The sequence below is a fragment of the Guyanagaster necrorhizus genome, assembly GCF_019112545.1.
Source record: "Guyanagaster necrorhizus MCA 3950 unplaced genomic scaffold BT62scaffold_15, whole genome shotgun sequence".
In the NCBI taxonomy this organism is placed as follows: domain Eukaryota; kingdom Fungi; phylum Basidiomycota; class Agaricomycetes; order Agaricales; family Physalacriaceae; genus Guyanagaster; species Guyanagaster necrorhizus.
The window spans coordinates 324,964-340,846 of record NW_025064894.1 but is presented as its reverse complement, the minus strand read 5'-3'; the positions used below and the strand labels follow the sequence as shown (position 1 = coordinate 340,846).

The window sequence follows — 15,883 nt, the reverse complement described above, 5'->3', positions numbered from 1 at the left end:
TACAACAGTTCATGTATACGCCCTCTTAGTGAAAGGTATTCCGGGGACTCGAATCCGTGACATCTCTCTCAGCAGTCCTTCTACTGGGACCATCATCAAAGTCGGCAAAGGGATTGTCGTCCTTTTCTGCGGCAAATGCTCCTTTGCCATCGCCTCCAACATATCCAGGAAGCTTGCCGTCATCCATGTGAGGCGGAGGCCCGGGTGGCGGCGCGTATGCAGGTGCGGACTGGAATGGACCTCCTGCGTATGGCATGTTGTAGCCGTATCCCAAGTTCGGCACGGAAGCATTGTATGGCGGGTTGTAATGCGCAGGGAAGGCGGATGCGCGCACTTGGTTGGACGGAGCACGCATGGCATTAGCAACACTTGAAGGATCTAAAGCCTGGCGGTAATAGGCAAACGCTAGCGCATTGAACATGCCGGCAAGAACTGAACACCATGAGCAAAGCACAGAGCATAACATTAAATGATACGCACTCAACGTGATAATAAGAGAGACAACGTCGGCCCAAGAGTCGTGGTCCCACGCATCACTGCACCCTGGAACAGTATAAGCACAGGCGAAACACAGAATGGTCTACTTAACATACATTCCCTCGCCTCAGCTGGAGTAAGAGTATCGTGAGATACTGGACCCAAGAATCCAAATGGATAATAGAGGACGTCCTCATTGGTAGAAGATTTAGTGCACTCATTGATTATATCATTCTGCTGCGAGTCAGCGTTCGTGCTACATCATGATAAAGCTACACATGCCTTGAGACTAAAGTGAATTATAATCTGAACCAGTCCAGCAGCAAAAACAAGAATTGTCGCCAGAACAGAGACAAAGGCGTATATCCGGATGAGTGGGAGCCGTTGCTATGAACAGTATATTAATTCGAAGACGTAAAAATAGCAGGGGAAACTGCACACAGTATAGGCTGCAAACATTCCAAACAGCTGAAAAGCCACGTCAGTGCGCTTCTTTCACAATTAAGCTTGAACGAAACGCACTTCACATACGAAAACTCCTATATGAAGAACTCCTAACACAATGCCAAAAGTGACCAGTGTCCCGAACCCCTCTAAGGACGATTAAGATACATTAAATGAAGAAAAGACCAAGACTTACGGTCTTTTGCTACTGAGATGCTTCTAAAGTTTCCAATCTGTATGTCATTTCGTTCAGCAACTCTTCAGTAAACAAACAGAAGCATGCTACGAACAGCACTATTAAATGAGCTTCGTCAGTACCGAAAATTGCGTAACAGCAGAAGAGGGAAACATACGAGAATAATGCCCACAGGGCACTCAGGAAAGCGCCTGTTCAAGATTCATCAACAACCCCGTCCTCATGTAATTGAGATTCACGTACATATCAGCACCACAGGCCGAAGATTGCGTTGATACACCCGTGTAACAAACGCATACGACGGCGGGGCTCCTATGCATTAATGAAAGGGTAAGATGGACGTAACCGCGGCCAAAACTGTTCACATGCCTACATGTCCGGATAAGCGTGAGTACCCATTTAACGTAAAGAAGACATACCTTGAGGTGGAGGTGGCCTATAACTCATCATTAACTAGCAACGAAAGAGAAAAGTATGAAAAAAAGCAGGTATGAAAGGGGAAGATGGCTGTATAGAGGCAAGAGGCTCTAATGGCGGTGGACGACCCGCTAAGCAAGGTTGTCTTTGTTTGTCTTTAGCCGCGATCTCCGCAACACGTGAACTGTCTTTTTTTAGCGATCAGTTGTTGTTTCCTGGGTCACTGCCGCTGGTCGCATAGCGAAAGCGAGCTGTGTACTGGAAATCAGTGCTGCGGTGGTTATCGACAAGGTGTGCTCGTTCCGCTTGGTGATGGGCAACATGCGCAGCATTGAGCAAGGGTATCAATGATTTCCTCCGTCGTTCGGCGTATTAACTGATCGTCATCTTCATAGCACCAGCACCGCTCGCAATGGCTTATTTAGAACCCGCAGCCCAAGGTAGAGAAATTTGTTCCATTTCTCCCGCTTTTTAGAACATGATCCGCCCGCCCCCGTTGCAACTTTATGGTTAGTGCTTGTTTTCTTATTCGGGAGGAAATAATACCATGCGCTTGGAAGATGATAATCTTAATCCTGGTCCTATTTATGACCAGTTCTACTCTGGAAGACCACAAATGCGATCCGGACGGCCCGGCCGTTTCTTTTCACAAGCCTATGACATTGAATCAACGAGATGGCCGGTAATGGCTGGTACGTCCAGCAAGCTCTCTCTCTCGATGGTCCAGCCGATTCCTAATCGTGGGCTACGCCAGTCACCGTCATCAACTTTTTCAGGTTCTCCTACTCGTATGTGTGTCGCCTTCAGTTGGCCATCGCGTGACTGGGTTTGCTTCATAGAATAGTACGTGCCTGCCTAAAGTGAACCATACTCTCCTCAACTCGGCATCTCAGCTGAACGCTTTTCATGATGCTGATGTTGATAACAGCCGTTGAGTGATAGAATGGTCTTGTGTCACTATTTCCCCTGACACTCGGCAATTTTAGACGAGGCCATGAAGCTGGGCAGAGTATCGATCACGCTGGGCGTGGTATTTTTCGCAGCCTGCCTGATAGAAATCTTTGGCATCGTGAGCTCCGTCACGGTGAGTCTTCTGAGTTCCGGTTCATGTACCCACGTCAACTTTCAGCGTGGTACATTAGCGGCAGCTTACGCTTGTACGAATATATGTGGACCTGGCCTTTCTTTCTGCCGTGTTGTTGGCCGCCGTCGGCGTTCTCGATGCTATCGCATATTTTGCCTTCGCGGTAAGCTATTCTTCTGGCCTTTACTCTGTCTTCTGAGAAACCCCAGGATGATATCATTGAGGAATGCATATCATTGTCTTCCAGAGGTGCTCTTGACGTAAAGTCGCTCTTTGTACGCTATGCAACTCCTTCTTTTCAGTTGAAGGGTCTCATCTTTCAATTGAACAGCGGGGTAGCGCATGGCCGAGACAACCGATTCTCTACGTAGAGGACGCCCAAAGACGTACGTGTCCTCTTGTTACATCGTATCTCACCTCATCTTACTTGTACCCCAGAATGCGTTAACGCTTGGTCAAAGCACGCCTCCAGCGAAGTTCTTTCTATTCTTTTTTTCTATCTGCTCCCTTCAACCTTCTCTTATCTTCTCGCCTATACATACCATCGACGAATGCCCGCTCCGCGAAACCGCCGTCGAGAACCCATCCGAATGGAACGTTTTGTCAACGGCAACAGTACTAGCCAAAGTCCGGTATACAACACGAAGTCCGATGACTCTCCTTCAGGTTCAGAAAGACCAAAGAAAAGTGGTGGACGAGGGGTGCCACTCGCATCGCCGGTGAAAGGCAGTCGATGGACTGATTCCTCAACTGTGTCCTTGTCCCCGGGTCCGCCCAGTTATGGTACTGTTGGGAATTATTTCAGACTTCATGATGTTCAACTCAGCGCCAATTGCGCCGAGTGAGGGTCTACTCCACCACATCTGATTCCGAAGTTTTACTTCCTTAAGTGTCTAGCACCGTAGCCCTAGCGTCTTCGTATAGTTTCATATTGTCAAATAGTCCGTATCTCTCTGTATAATCTGGTCTCGAATACCAGTATCATGAGACCGCGCATGTGGAAATGGAGTTTGAGAATGCGTGATATCTGGCCAGTGATCAGACGGCGATAATTTGGATATCGATTTTACCGGGCGTATGAGACCAGGGCTTAACAGGCAATGCAAAGAAGAATGATTTCGGACGGTTCTTGTCCGTCGATGGTAAGCCAAATGTCCTGGACGTCCCCACGAACGCCAATGGGTCAGATAATTATGCCTGCTCCACACGCCAAAATACTCCGACACTCTTCTCCTTGGAATCCGCGCTCTTTGTTTCGCTTTCTATTGAACGGCGGCAGAAGCTTGGATCACTAGAGCCCAGTTCTGTCCGGTATGAGCGACGATGCATCATCATTTACTTGGAATTAGTAGTTGAGGCCCGATGACGTTCCTCGATCAAGTCTAGCGCCATCAAGGAGAACACCGACATGCTTCTTCATCTTGAATGGTGCCAATGAGAGGAATGCGAGCAGGATACTTATCTAGGAACGCGGCGATGTGCTAAACCGGCGGCAGAACAGCCAGCCTTTTGGAATTGGCAGGTATCCACAGCCACGAGACCAGGTTGCCCGTTGGTTGATTGATGGAATCCGCAAGGATATCATCAGGCCAGAGGCCCCCATACCCGCAGATGACCCGCTGAAACAAATGAACAGCAATCGTCCGAAATATAGCATCCTGGCTAACAAAGCACCTAGCAACACAAGGCACATGCATAGGATTCATACTCACTTACTTACACGGACGCGTACCCTGGATTGTAATCAACCGTAGCCGTAGTCGAATATGTGGCTACAATCACCGAACTGATCGAATCTGCGCCACAACCCCAGGAAAAAACCCATCAATGCCCACGAATACTGTGGAATTTGCATAACCTTGCCTTGTATTGTTCGAAACGGTGAGGTCCTATATATGACCATCTTGGCACCACAGGCCCTAGAAGCGTTGTTTTCGCTGCATTCCCATCGCCTATTTTGAAGTAAATCTGGAGTTGAACCTGTCTGTACCTGATAGCAACAACTTTTGCCGTCAAGCACGGTGCCTTTATCGGGTATTCCGGAAATAGATCGACAAGACTAGTAGGTATTGGCGCCACGCCTAAGCCCTACTCACTACTCAACAAGATCGTTGCACAAGCAAGAATCTTGAAACCCATGAATGGTGTTGCAAGATCCGTGTATACGAAAAGCGTAGTCTCGGCCAGACACCCCGTGTCACCAGACTTTGGGGGCGAATTCCGAGACCGCAGTAAGATAGAGTCCCGCAAGACGGGCTTTGCGTTTCGTCTATAGCTTCCTTGATATTTGGGCGGTTAACTCCGGACTAGGAGGGATTTTCGTCGACAGCGAAGAAGACAGACTAGCGACGAACATCAGGTACGGACATTTCGCAGCATTGTAAACTCCTGGCAGGATACAGACAAACATGTTGACCATTATAGTGTTTTGATTGCATTCTTGCAAGTTGGAGTGATTGGGTAGAGGGAATGCTGATGACCAGCCACATTCCGGGACGAAGTTTCGGACGAACGTTACCTGAATTAAGTCTCGGTGAAACATTGCAACTAGAAGTGGATGCTGGACCCACCCTGTGGGAATGCTCCGCAAAAGATTGAAGATGAATAGCGCGCTGGCCGCTCTGTTAACATCATTATAAACAAAGATTGAGATCATGGGTTTATCCCACGACGGGGTAGGAAGAGTCTCCATAGATCAAATAGACGTCGAAGAACAATTATCGCCGAACGTTCGAGGCGACTTTTTGAATGGCCGCGATATCGAAAGAAGCTCGAAGAGGGTACCGGGGTACACAATGAACGCTATCGGTGGCCCCCGGCGATTGGGCTATTTTTCGAGGGGGGCCTATTTTTTGGAAAGAAGTCGCGGCACCGCAGTTTCGTCGGATTTGGGAGAAGTGGACTTTGGGGACAGCCTGATGCAGGTCAGTCAGCAAGGTTTGTTGATTAGGCGATGCTCGCAGAACCATCTGATTCCATGTTCGATCGTCGGCGTTTCCTGTTATTCCAGCGGCAAACAAACGGGGACCTTCGGGGCAGTAGTGACAGCTTGGAAAAGCCTCCAACCGCAATCAGCGAATACCGTGTACGAGCATACCAGCGGGAGTAATGAAAAAAAAAACGGGGAATTTGAATCACATTAATGAGCAGCAATGACAGTCCTTCTGATGGAACCCTGCGGCCCTTTGACAATAACAGACCCATATTCGTAGTCGACGGGCGGTGCATAGATAACCACCGAGCCAGAAAACGATTTGGGAACAGGAAAACAAAGACTAACGCAAGCAAAATGACACCAAAAGATTTATCTTATCTGATCATTACACGTCATCTTATCTCACCATTTTTAATTTAATCTCTTACCCTCACCCATGATGCCCAAAAAGAAAACCAAGACAGCAAAAAAGGCTCCCGACGGCGCAAGCGACGTTCCAGACAGCGGTGGCGTACCAAGGAACGAGGTCGGATTTTTCCCTTTCGCTCGGTACACCTCTGTCGTCGGTGTCCACACGACATTACTTCTCTTCACCGCATTTTTTCTGCCGCGGACAAAGATACTCTCGGAGTTGGCGCAACGGAGTATCGATATCAGCCAGTTGACGTCGCGTGACAGGCCTCAGCATCCTTTTCTGGAGGCCCTGACCATCAGTCCAGCAATGACGGTCGCGTGTATGTGTGCTGGCAGTGTCGTGTTGCAGGGCTGGTGGGGAGGCTGGATCAGAGATTGGTGGTTCGACTATACCTCGACGGGATTTGGCGACGATACTCGTGTACAGAAGGCGGCATTTAATAGCCGTAAACTTTCTGTAAGTGCCTGTTGCATTGTTCATCTGATGCACATCACCTTATTTTTTTTGACCAGGCACTCAGAAATGCGTGGGCACTGACCCTCGCAAGCTCCGCCATATTACACGCCGTACTCGTACTTTTCGGGTCTCCGCTCTTGAGGTTTTTTTATATTTTGTTCTCGATTTCGCATCACAATATGACTTTGGCATCAAGCCACTCGTTACAGACCTATCTTCTAGCGCTTTTCTTGTCAATTCTCGTCATCTTTACGCCCGCCTATACCTATGGACCACCCACGCTATCTTCTGATACAGAGTCCCTGGTCGTTAGGATGACTTGGGTCAGGCTTTTCGCCGAGTTTTCGTGAGTCTCGTCATCTACCACCGACAATGATGTTCTGAGGCCGAGATAGCGTAAGGACGCCTGTAGAGCGAGCCATCGTCTACCCTGCTGTAGGCTCAATCGTCGGCTGTTGGCTCGGTGCAGTCCCCATCGCGCTCGACTGGGATCGGCCATGGCAGGCGCGTTTGTCTTTCTCGATCGGTTGTATTTCTGTATCTGAACATCCATGATCAGTCATGGCCGTTAACACCTGCCTTTGGAGCCTTGGCAGGGTACATCTTGGCATCCATAGGTGCACTTACAGCTAGCGCAGTTACATCTCTGGCGATAGAGAGTATTCAAAGTCAGCGACAGAAAGCTGTTTAATGCAATCATATGACCGTCACCGTGTCTTCGTGAGTACTTTCAAGCCCAGCTTTGGTAACGCGAACCAAGAAGGCCTTATCTGTCAGACAAGACTCCCGCGTTATATTCTTATACGGCTGGGACCAAGTTCATTGTTCTGAACCAGAACACTCATTTATTACTATCAATGTGAAAATGGGTCCGCCTTTAGTTGGACCGCCTCCACCTGCATTTCATTCAGTGAAGGGTTCTATATTTTTAGAATTCCTGGAACGATCTCTCCGTACTAATGGTCATTTGGTCCACGCAGAACAGGCAAATTAATGATAGCCCCAAAGTTTGACTCTAGCGCCGCCTCACCTCGGTCAGCTGGTACAATCGCTGTGTCGACCGACCCACAGTACCGCTACAATTGTCTCTCGGTATTCTCCGAGTGTATGGCTTCCCTCGACCCTCGGCGAGTCTGTTTCGGCGACGTTCAACTTAATAGCCAACAAACCCAGAGAAAACGTCATACGGCGCCTATTGGGACAAGCGGCCATCACTTTCCACTGTTGTTCTGTTCTTTGAGCGTCATAAAGGCGCGTTCCCATCCATATCAATAAAACGTCCGTATCATCCTATCTTAACTTCGGTACGATCCGGCAAGAGATAGACAACATGAACGGCGATCTGGAATTCATGTCCATGGATATGAGTTGCCACTCTCTGGCATTCGATTGTCCTTCGTAAGCCTCATGTGGCCGTTGCATCGCCTTATAATCATCTCTGTCACTCCACATTTCTAAACTTTGTGATTATCACCTCAACGGGAGAAGTGTTCAATTGATTAGGTGTTGCAAAATCCCAATGACAGTGCCGGGCGGCTCGCCCAGCTCTCACTTTCTCACTTTCGGTGTTATTATTTCGATCCTCGCAACGAGAACCATAGTTATGTCCAATCCACTTTCCCTGTACCTGACTCCGTTGTAAGAGTGAATAAATTTGGACGCAATCCGTTGATTTTGCGGACCTAGCATTGATTAAATAATGGTATTTATTCATAGGCTTTATTTATATTCACTACTTCAAAATTTCCCGTTGATACATCTCAGTACCAGCAATATCAAAAGCAATCTACAGCCTCGACTGTTCTTGCCGGTCCTTCGATTCAATATTGGGGTTCCTGTCTTCTTGGGTCTTGTTCTCCTTTGCCGTGTCCCTCGTCTTCCTCGGTGCTCTCGGTCTCCTTGTCACTGGTGCGGTCAGATTTTTCAGGAGATTCGGCAGTGCTCTTCGAGCACTGAGGGTTCTCTTCCTTCAACCAAGTCACTTCGGGTTCATTCTCTGGAGATCGTAATGTATGCTGCTTCGACAGCTCTTTGTGAATCTCTTCATCAATCTCCTCCATCTTTATCTTTAGTTTTCTCAGAGTTGTGTGCATTGTCCCAGCGATGGCGCTTCTGTCATTCTCAGAGAGAAACGAAATGAACTCGGATTTCTTTCCTTTGAAAGCTGTACCTTTAGGTACCTCTTCTGCATAGGTATACGCAGTTGACGTTTTGGGGACAGACTGGATGAGTGGGAACGGGCGCCCATTCAACTGTTCAACGTTGTCTTTTGAAATTACAATAGCGTCCAGGCAACCGAGAGGGCCTAGCTCTTGCAGCTGAATGCATGCGTTATTTCAGTGAAAGAGGAAGGTAGACATCAACTATTCGCTTACCGTTCGAAAGCTTGTGCCAACCAGTCTCGTGGTGTGTTTGTGGAGTTTGAAATACACGGCAGTGGCCTGAATGTGCTCAATTCCGGGATGCGTTCTGATATCCTGATATTTGGCCTTCCGCCTCCCCTCATACCAATCTAATAGCTAATGGCGTTATTGCATCAGCGCCATGGGATGTATAAGCTATGATCTTCTCGCGACTTACAGGGCCGACCGCAATTGAAACAAGGTTCGCTCCAGACTGGGCACAAGCCGCTGCGTGGGATAGCGTTCCAACAAGGTCTAAATTAGTAAGAATATGGCACTTGCGCTCGAGGTGATTCGAAGCCAAGATTCCTTCTTCCGTTGCAGGGATCTTAAAACTTCTGGTGAGAAGTCTTCGCTATAGACAATCTCCGTAGATAACGATATGACACTTACAGTGACGACGATAGAGTCCCTGCTAAATCCGCTTTCCTCGAACATATCAATCAGTCGTATGGCATTCCTCAACATCATGGGAGCACTACCGTGCCAGCGCGGGTCGACAAAGGTGATATGTGGACCTGGGGCTCTATCCATCATTGATTTTCCGAGTTCAACGATCTATAGGGTAATCATCAAAACCCCCCCAAATATCGCAGAGACCTCGCCAAAAAAAACTGACTAGACGCTCTAAAACAGCCGCATGCATGTCGGGCGCCTTCATCTGGCGTTTATCGCTGCAGGTGGCAATTAATAAGTCTTTCATCGATCTCATCGGCTGTATAATCAACTCACTGGTCATCTAGCGACATCTTCACAGCAACCCAGAGGTGGTAATGAATATAAGGCGAATTTAGCGCGTCGAGAACATGAGCCGGGCTTAGTATACTTCCATCGAGGTCGTGATACGAGAGGCCTGTCGATCACGGTCAAGTCCGCATCAAAATATTACTGGTAATGTATGAACACACTTTCGAAGTCTACCGTTTCCGTCATGACAGCTGTATTTGCCTCTATGAGGCATCTTCGCAAAGTGGGAGGCGTTTTAATAATTCTGGGCTTCGCAGCGGCTGGCTTCTTGCTGCTTTCAGGGGCGTCATTCTTCGCGCTTCGCGTGGGGAATGTTGATGAAGATGAATCGTGGGCGCTGGAAGTTGATGATGATGGTTCCGGGGACGCGGGTCTTGATGAGATGGCGGGCTGATCAGGCCTTGCAGCTTCATGCAGTTGGGGCGACATGGTGTCTGTGTTTGAGTATAGGCAGAGCACCCGGGTGGCATTGAAGAAGACTTGTAACGTTGGTCAATACTAGTAGCCATGTCAGACAAAGGATCGGCGGTTTGGACCCGTGATCGTGCCACTCGGCCTTTTATGGCTTTGTATACTGAGACCAAGTCAGTGCTTCGCTGTGGCGATATTGTCTTTGTCTTGTCATTGCTGCAATGTTCGTTTCGAAATGTGCAAGAATAAATAGTTTAGATCACATAGATCAACACGATTTTTAAGCCTGAGCGAGGTTAAACAGGGTCGGAGTAAAGTCAAGCAGACGTACGGGGTTGCCATCTCCTACAAAAGATTATCAAAAAATCACAAGAACCCCGAGTATCGCCGAAACAGATTCTGCTCACAAACGGGAGCGGAACAACTGAAGATTTTTCTTACCATCGATGCGGAGCTCTCCGAATATTTCATCGTTTTTCTATCCGATAACAAAGGAAAAAAGTTGGCTTGGGGTAGTGGCTGTGTCCGGGACATTTCCCCGCTCGCGAGTGCGAGCGTCGAACTGGAGGTTGACAGTTCGGAGAATTTAAAATCCTCCTCGCATCACTGGTAGTGTAGTCGCAAAGAACTCTTGTGCAGAAGTAAACAGATGGCCTGAGTCGCTAGGGGGAAAGACCGAGCTTCATGGATATCGGAACAGAGTTGTATACCCATTTTGCCTTTAAGTGACTCGAGGACTTCTTATTCGAGTATACTCGGACTCAGGTTCGTTTTGATATGATCAGGGAACTCATCCTGACTTGCAATTTCCTTTGCCTGGACCGTTGTAGGATTTGACATATTTTCCCCGGCTTCCGAATCACGTCCCCCTATCTCTGACGTCTTTTGGCTACTTTATGCCAGCACGCCAATCTGAGAAATCTCAACCAGGATTCGGACCTGTACATTCTGACAGGAACAATTTAAAACTCGTGGGCCTTGGGAATGCGTCTTAGCAGTACTATAGCAGAATTAATACTGGCACGCGGTTAGGGAAACGAAAATAGACGGGTGACAAAGTAAATTGAAAATACAGCGTACTTTGGGGTTATGGGCCAAACATTTTGAGGGGAAAGATTTCCGAACCTGACGATGACCCCGAAAATACCATGATGCATACGTTTGAGAGACTGTACCACTCACTCACCTAGCAGTCAGTCAACGGCTGGCTTTTGTACTATTTCCAAAAGCTAAACGACTCGGTTCTCGTAATGGATCACCACACCGATCGCAGAATGATCTACCTCTTACGAGATTTTCTCTCGAACCTTTCCTTCCATCTTCGATTATCGATATCAGGTGCCATAATGTTGCCGACATCTTGCGATCGGAATCTTCACTGTTGCTGAACTATGATGGTGATGAAATCAAAAACTAAGAGACAGGGAGGGTAAACGAGGTATATTCAAGGAGGAGAATATAGGTATGTAGGTATTTCCAAGGAATCCATGGCAACGACAGCGGGGTATGCATGCTCTACAACAACACGAGTAAAATACGAGTAAATATACAGAATGTTTATATAAAACACAGTTCAGCAAGACGATCAACGATGGATGGGAGCTCGTTCAGAGGAGTATGAGTGCCAAGTGTCCATCCCGTGGTCTGGCTGAGAATAGAATGACGGAAGAGGGTTCGAATAATGATTCGCCGTGTGCGAAGTGTGGTGGGCCTGCGCGCGAAGATGAGATGTCAGTCCAGTCCAGACAATAAACGCACGCAAAGCCAGAAGAAATCACAAACTTACCGCGTAATTTTCATCTTCCACTTTAACGGCCCCATAGTGCCCGCCCCCGTTTGAGTGATTTGAAAGACCTTGATGAGAAGAAAGTGGAGGACGAGGATTCACTGGAGAGTTCGACGGATGCATTTGTGCAGGCTGTGGGGGTAAGACAAAAGAATGTCATTATACGGTCCAAAGCCCTCCCTCGGTAACGGTGGGCTACAGCAGAGCCGGGGAGTGGTAAAAGGGAATAGCACTCGCCGAAAAAGGGGGACTGGATGTTGCGCTCGAGCCCGAGGGGGTGTTGGGCATCTGGAACGTAGGGGTGTTGATGCTATAGAGCGAATTGGTCCCCGAGTTGTGTGAGGACACGTTCCCGTATTGGGAGCCGTGTGGTATCGTCAACGGAGGCGGCGGTCGGAGGTCATTCATATGTGTGGGCGCGTCCTGGCGGGACGGTGAGCGGGGCGGCGGGGTTAGCGGCGAGAAAGTCGCGACGTACCATATAGACTTGGTCGTCCATGTCCGCTTTTCTTCGCTTAAAGTCCCGATCCATATTCCGCGAGTCGTGCGAGACGGTCCGCCGCGTGACCTCGAGAGGGAGAGGACGGCCGGCGGATGTGTCGGAAATCATACGGCGGAGCTCTTCGTTTTCTTTGTGCAGTCGGCCGTTCTCTTGCTCGAGTTCACGAATTTTGATGAGCGGCGGCGGGAGGGCAGCGACCTGGTCGGGGGATACGCCAAGCGCAGTCTGGAGCTTGGTCACGGTCTGCTCGAGCTAGAAATTGGGAGGGTGGGGGTGAGGGTCGGGGTCGGGGAGCAAGAGGTACGGACAAACAGACCTGTTCAATGTAAGCCTTTCGCTTAGCTCGATGGCGAGCTTGAGCCTTCGCATTACGGCTTCGCTCAGGGCGTTCTGTGTGTGCCGTATGACCGGAGAGAGAGGACATCAGGGGAGTAACGTAAAGTTGGGGGGAACAGCGTTCGAGGTCAGATGTGAAGTGGAATGGAGTACCTTTATATCAATGAAAAAGAGGCTACCGCCCCACCCTTGAACCTGCTTTAGAGGATTCCATTTTCGATTGATTTGAACTGTATGTCGAAATTTCACTGGCACGGCTTATTCGCTTTCTTCGATCAGCCGAGGGCCCAATACAGGATGACCCTGAGCCGTTTCCTGGGTAAAGAAGATATCCACTCAAACGGAGACAAATCTCGTCGAAATTTCGAAAAGATTGGAGTTTCAGGAGGTTCGATCTTCTGCGTTTGGTGAATAAACTCGGACTCGTCTCCCTGATTTCATATGAGCTAATTCGGTGGATTGATCTCTCCTGGAGACCTGGTCCATTTTGCAGATTTGCCATGCACACCCGTGGAGAGCTGACATATTCCGGCAGCCCGGCAGTTGCAAGTTCTTTTTTCTATCTGACTGATTCGGACACGGGCGTCGTCGTGCCTGGCCTGCACCGTGCTTGATCGGGGATCATTCCAAATGCTTCCGTTTGTCCAATTTTGTTTTGGTTTGTATCCAGTCCGGCTGTCTCCGCCTAATTTAATCCCCGACTCCGCTTGAACTCCGCGACTTCGTATCTGCATCTGGGATCTTAGATTCACCTAGTCTGCCTGCTGACGAGCGCGGAATGCGTCATTCGTCCCAATGGTTTTGTGGCGTGTCGCTCTCTGCGAGCATGCTTGCTTCCCCCCTGCCTATCGTCGACGCGTCACCCAGCACGTCCTCGGATCCATGGACGTCACACTTGTATTTCTGCAAATAAATCATATAAAGTAATCAACATTCATCCATCCAGTAAAAAATGGATCACGTCGCATTGTTCCGAATTCTTGGTCGACATATGAAGGCCCTACTGCGAATTTCTGAGATGCTTTCATTTCCACCACAATTGCTCTCCTTCCCCCGCCTCGGTGATGGCGCTGACCAATGTCCGTGTTGAACGGTCGCAAAACTCAGCGCTTTCCCCTCCCGAGCGTACCACAAACTCTGACTCTGAGTTTCTCTAGCTGACACCGGCCTTCTCCGACTCCATCCATCTACAATGAGGTCAATATATGGGTACTGTTAACCATCAGCGACTTGCGAGCCTGAGATATATTTATCAGTGCATGCATTCGAAGCCCCGCACGTCAGAAGGCCATCGTGACCGTGCAATAATGTCAGTACCGACAAGGGACTTGAATGTATCCTGTTTTTCTTTTTTTTTTCTCTCTTTTTTGTACCGATGGCTTGTATGAACGCCGATATAGTGTATCGATTTAGGCGAGCCACAACATACTCCAGCCCTTACCGAATATGTAGGATCGCCCGGAGAAAACAAGGCGGCGTGTTGTTATTCTCCAAATGGAAGACGATGGATACAAAGTGGGAGAGGAGGGGGTTGACTCAGCCCCCCTCCCCCATCGGTCTCCTTTCAATTCATCAATCTCGCTTTCCATCAGAGCGCAGTACTGGGAACCCGCCATGCTCAGATCAGACACTAATGTGCAGTAGGTATAAGAACGGGGCCACGATTGAGCGGGAGAACACCTACCATAGGCACGGCAGATGGTTGACATTCATTCAGGAGGACAGGCGGCAGGCTAACCGTGTAGAAAAAAACTATAATGATAGACCTGAGGTACTAATAGCACACTGACGCCATCCTCCTTGTAGGAAAAGCTTGAATTGAATGCGGTACGCGTCCCAGTCCCCCTCCTATAATTGTCCCCTCCCCCCCCTGCTGACTGACGTCCTCGCATGTCCTCAAAGCGGCAATGCCTAGCAGGCGAACACATGCCAAGCGTCTTCGTACTCTATTAATAATTACTCTTTTCCCCTCCAATGTATTCGGAGAAAACGCAGCCCACAGGGTGCACAGGGTCGGCCATCACCGAGGAAAATAGGCCATGCCGGAGCTTGGAAACTAAGGGCCACCAAAGTAGCTTGCACGCCAATCTCAGGGGTACGATTCAAGTCAGGGGGTCCAAGTCGCCCGTCCTCCCGTATGCAAAAAAAGGCGCGTATTTTGCGGTGGCGACGGGGAAGGGGGGGGAGGAGGGGTGGGGTGGGGGCGCATGACCTTTCCACACGAGGATGCAATTGCCAGTTCGAATAAAGTCGTCCAAAGCCCATGAAACACCGAACGAGCGTCATCATCATATCTGTTTTGTTCTGAAATCAGAGTGGTGATCGGACAATTTCTGGGGCCAATCACTGATATGGTAGGCGCGTGGCTAGATTGATTACGGTTGGAAATGAAGGGCCATTCATTGATACAGAATCCTGTATTACACCCAGCCAATATGAATCCGTAGACGCTGCGTAGACTCAACGGTCGGTCGAGCCCAGGGCCATAGGCTATAAACGATCGTGCAAGACGTCATCGTCGTGAGGACTGGCGAGGCCTGTTGAAGGACAGATGGCAGTCCGCCTGCGAAAGGGGGGGAATATTCTCCGGGGGGTAACGACCCACAACAACAGTAGCTGGAGAGTCTGCGCTTCCGACGGTTAAAGAGAAGTCGCGTCGGCCCAAATTTGAAAATACCCCGCTGCGAACATATATCTCTATTTTTTTTTGAAGAGACGAGAACGAGACGTCAGTTCTAAGCGCCGGACTTATCGCGCCCGCGACGGCTCCCCGTTCGTCGCGTCTCCCCTCCTCCCCCCCTCCCCACACCCTCTGTCCGATCGCAAAAAAAAAATCTCTAGACCGTTCACGGGTCAAGTTCACAAATAACTCGGTCGCCCCGTCCTCCATTTAGTGCGGAGGACACGGGTGCTCTCAGTCATCGAGAGTGGCGTCGACAATCTAGAGTTTGGCAGGTGGGACCCTAAATTTGGATGGAGCGCAAAAAAAAACAGACCTTACGGTGACACTAAACAAGAAAGAAAGAATCAGGCCAAGCCCGCAGCCACGATGCAGAAAAAAACCTAATAGAGGGGTCCGGAGTTTTCAAAGCACGCCGCTGAATGCTCCCAGTTTACCTATGTGGCGAGAATGAACTTTGGCGGCCTATCTCAGCCTGGGATACTAGGCGTGTTAATCATTCAACATGACAACTTTGGCCCGTCTATCGAGGGAAAATTGGGCTTCTTGGGTGTGTTTCTCAGCGTATATCCTGTCCTCCGGAAAAGGAAACGCA

At 49.1% G+C, this 15,883-nt stretch overlaps 8 protein-coding genes across 8 annotated transcripts; 3 read left to right on the top strand and 5 right to left on the bottom strand.

Annotated features, from left to right (window-relative positions):
• Nucleotides 1–25: 25 nt before the first annotated feature.
• BT62DRAFT_1025972 (uncharacterized protein) lies at nt 26–1,928 on the bottom strand (the record flags this gene model as incomplete). Its single annotated transcript, XM_043178292.1, has 10 exons — nt 1,537–1,928; nt 1,361–1,429; nt 1,271–1,308; nt 1,118–1,154; nt 1,000–1,070; nt 919–945; nt 754–864; nt 594–711; nt 481–543; nt 26–432 (listed from the first exon to the last, which is right to left on the bottom strand). The coding sequence occupies exons 1-10, from the start codon at nt 1,565–1,567 to the stop codon at nt 26–28; spliced, it is 972 nt and encodes a 323-aa protein (XP_043038765.1). The 5' UTR covers nt 1,568–1,928.
• A 514-nt stretch (nt 1,929–2,442) lies between these two features.
• Nucleotides 2,443–3,591, top strand: BT62DRAFT_186612 (uncharacterized protein). Its single transcript, XM_043179977.1, has 5 exons — nt 2,443–2,618; nt 2,677–2,781; nt 2,828–2,893; nt 2,950–3,004; nt 3,057–3,591. The coding sequence occupies exons 1-5, from the start codon at nt 2,529–2,531 to the stop codon at nt 3,461–3,463; spliced, it is 723 nt and encodes a 240-aa protein (XP_043038764.1). The 5' UTR covers nt 2,443–2,528; the 3' UTR covers nt 3,464–3,591.
• Nucleotides 3,592–4,099: 508 nt separating this feature from the next.
• On the bottom strand, nt 4,100–5,056 carry BT62DRAFT_1076953 (uncharacterized protein; the record flags this gene model as incomplete). The annotated part of the gene is made up of 6 exons (XM_043179262.1): nt 4,100–4,280; nt 4,339–4,404; nt 4,454–4,555; nt 4,609–4,706; nt 4,754–4,924; nt 4,973–5,056. 6 exons carry the CDS (start codon nt 5,054–5,056, stop codon nt 4,100–4,102), a joined length of 702 nt encoding a protein of 233 aa, XP_043038763.1.
• A 936-nt stretch (nt 5,057–5,992) lies between these two features.
• On the top strand, nt 5,993–7,115 carry BT62DRAFT_897819 (uncharacterized protein; the record flags this gene model as incomplete). The annotated part of the gene is made up of 5 exons (XM_043183313.1): nt 5,993–6,424; nt 6,481–6,566; nt 6,621–6,770; nt 6,820–6,961; nt 6,984–7,115. The coding sequence occupies 5 exons, from the start codon at nt 5,993–5,995 to the stop codon at nt 7,113–7,115; spliced, it is 942 nt and encodes a 313-aa protein (XP_043038762.1).
• A 1,129-nt stretch (nt 7,116–8,244) lies between these two features.
• On the bottom strand, nt 8,245–10,002 carry BT62DRAFT_1006959 (aldolase; the record flags this gene model as incomplete). The annotated part of the gene is made up of 7 exons (XM_043177287.1): nt 8,245–8,742; nt 8,800–8,943; nt 9,005–9,154; nt 9,220–9,384; nt 9,446–9,500; nt 9,559–9,679; nt 9,735–10,002. 7 exons carry the CDS (start codon nt 10,000–10,002, stop codon nt 8,245–8,247), a joined length of 1,401 nt encoding a protein of 466 aa, XP_043038761.1.
• A 1,567-nt stretch (nt 10,003–11,569) lies between these two features.
• On the bottom strand, nt 11,570–13,003 carry BT62DRAFT_994791 (uncharacterized protein; the record flags this gene model as incomplete). The annotated part of the gene is made up of 5 exons (XM_043190482.1): nt 12,589–13,003; nt 12,249–12,524; nt 12,008–12,193; nt 11,771–11,902; nt 11,570–11,695 (listed from the first exon to the last, which is right to left on the bottom strand). The coding sequence occupies exons 1-5, from the start codon at nt 12,694–12,696 to the stop codon at nt 11,570–11,572; spliced, it is 828 nt and encodes a 275-aa protein (XP_043038760.1). The 5' UTR covers nt 12,697–13,003.
• A 787-nt stretch (nt 13,004–13,790) lies between these two features.
• On the top strand, nt 13,791–14,434 carry BT62DRAFT_933078 (uncharacterized protein). The gene is made up of 2 exons (XM_043186484.1): nt 13,791–14,238; nt 14,293–14,434. The coding sequence occupies exons 1-2, from the start codon at nt 14,113–14,115 to the stop codon at nt 14,395–14,397; spliced, it is 231 nt and encodes a 76-aa protein (XP_043038759.1). The 5' UTR covers nt 13,791–14,112; the 3' UTR covers nt 14,398–14,434.
• Nucleotides 14,435–14,480: 46 nt separating this feature from the next.
• Nucleotides 14,481–15,036, bottom strand: BT62DRAFT_185681 (uncharacterized protein). The gene is made up of 2 exons (XM_043179973.1): nt 14,956–15,036; nt 14,481–14,902 (listed from the first exon to the last, which is right to left on the bottom strand). The coding sequence occupies exon 2, from the start codon at nt 14,898–14,900 to the stop codon at nt 14,565–14,567; it is 336 nt and encodes a 111-aa protein (XP_043038758.1). The 5' UTR covers nt 14,901–14,902; nt 14,956–15,036; the 3' UTR covers nt 14,481–14,564.
• Nucleotides 15,037–15,883: the final 847 nt, after the last annotated feature.

Excerpts from the sequence above, each read along its gene's own strand:
- BT62DRAFT_933078 (XM_043186484.1), top strand. The coding sequence starts at position 14,113 with ATGGATACAAAGTGGGAGAGGAGGGGGTTGACTCAGCCCCCCTCCCCC. Across the intron at positions 14,239-14,292 it reads CGCCATGCTCAGATCAGACA|CATAGGCACGGCAGATGGTT; the intron begins CTAATGTGCAGT and ends GAGAACACCTAC.
- BT62DRAFT_185681 (XM_043179973.1), bottom strand. The coding sequence starts at position 14,900 with ATGATGATGACGCTCGTTCGGTGTTTCATGGGCTTTGGACGACTTTAT.
- BT62DRAFT_186612 (XM_043179977.1), top strand. The coding sequence starts at position 2,529 with ATGAAGCTGGGCAGAGTATCGATCACGCTGGGCGTGGTATTTTTCGCA. Across the intron at positions 2,894-2,949 it reads TTGACGTAAAGTCGCTCTTT|CGGGGTAGCGCATGGCCGAG; the intron begins GTACGCTATGCA and ends TCAATTGAACAG. Across the intron at positions 3,005-3,056 it reads CGTAGAGGACGCCCAAAGAC|AATGCGTTAACGCTTGGTCA; the intron begins GTACGTGTCCTC and ends CTTGTACCCCAG.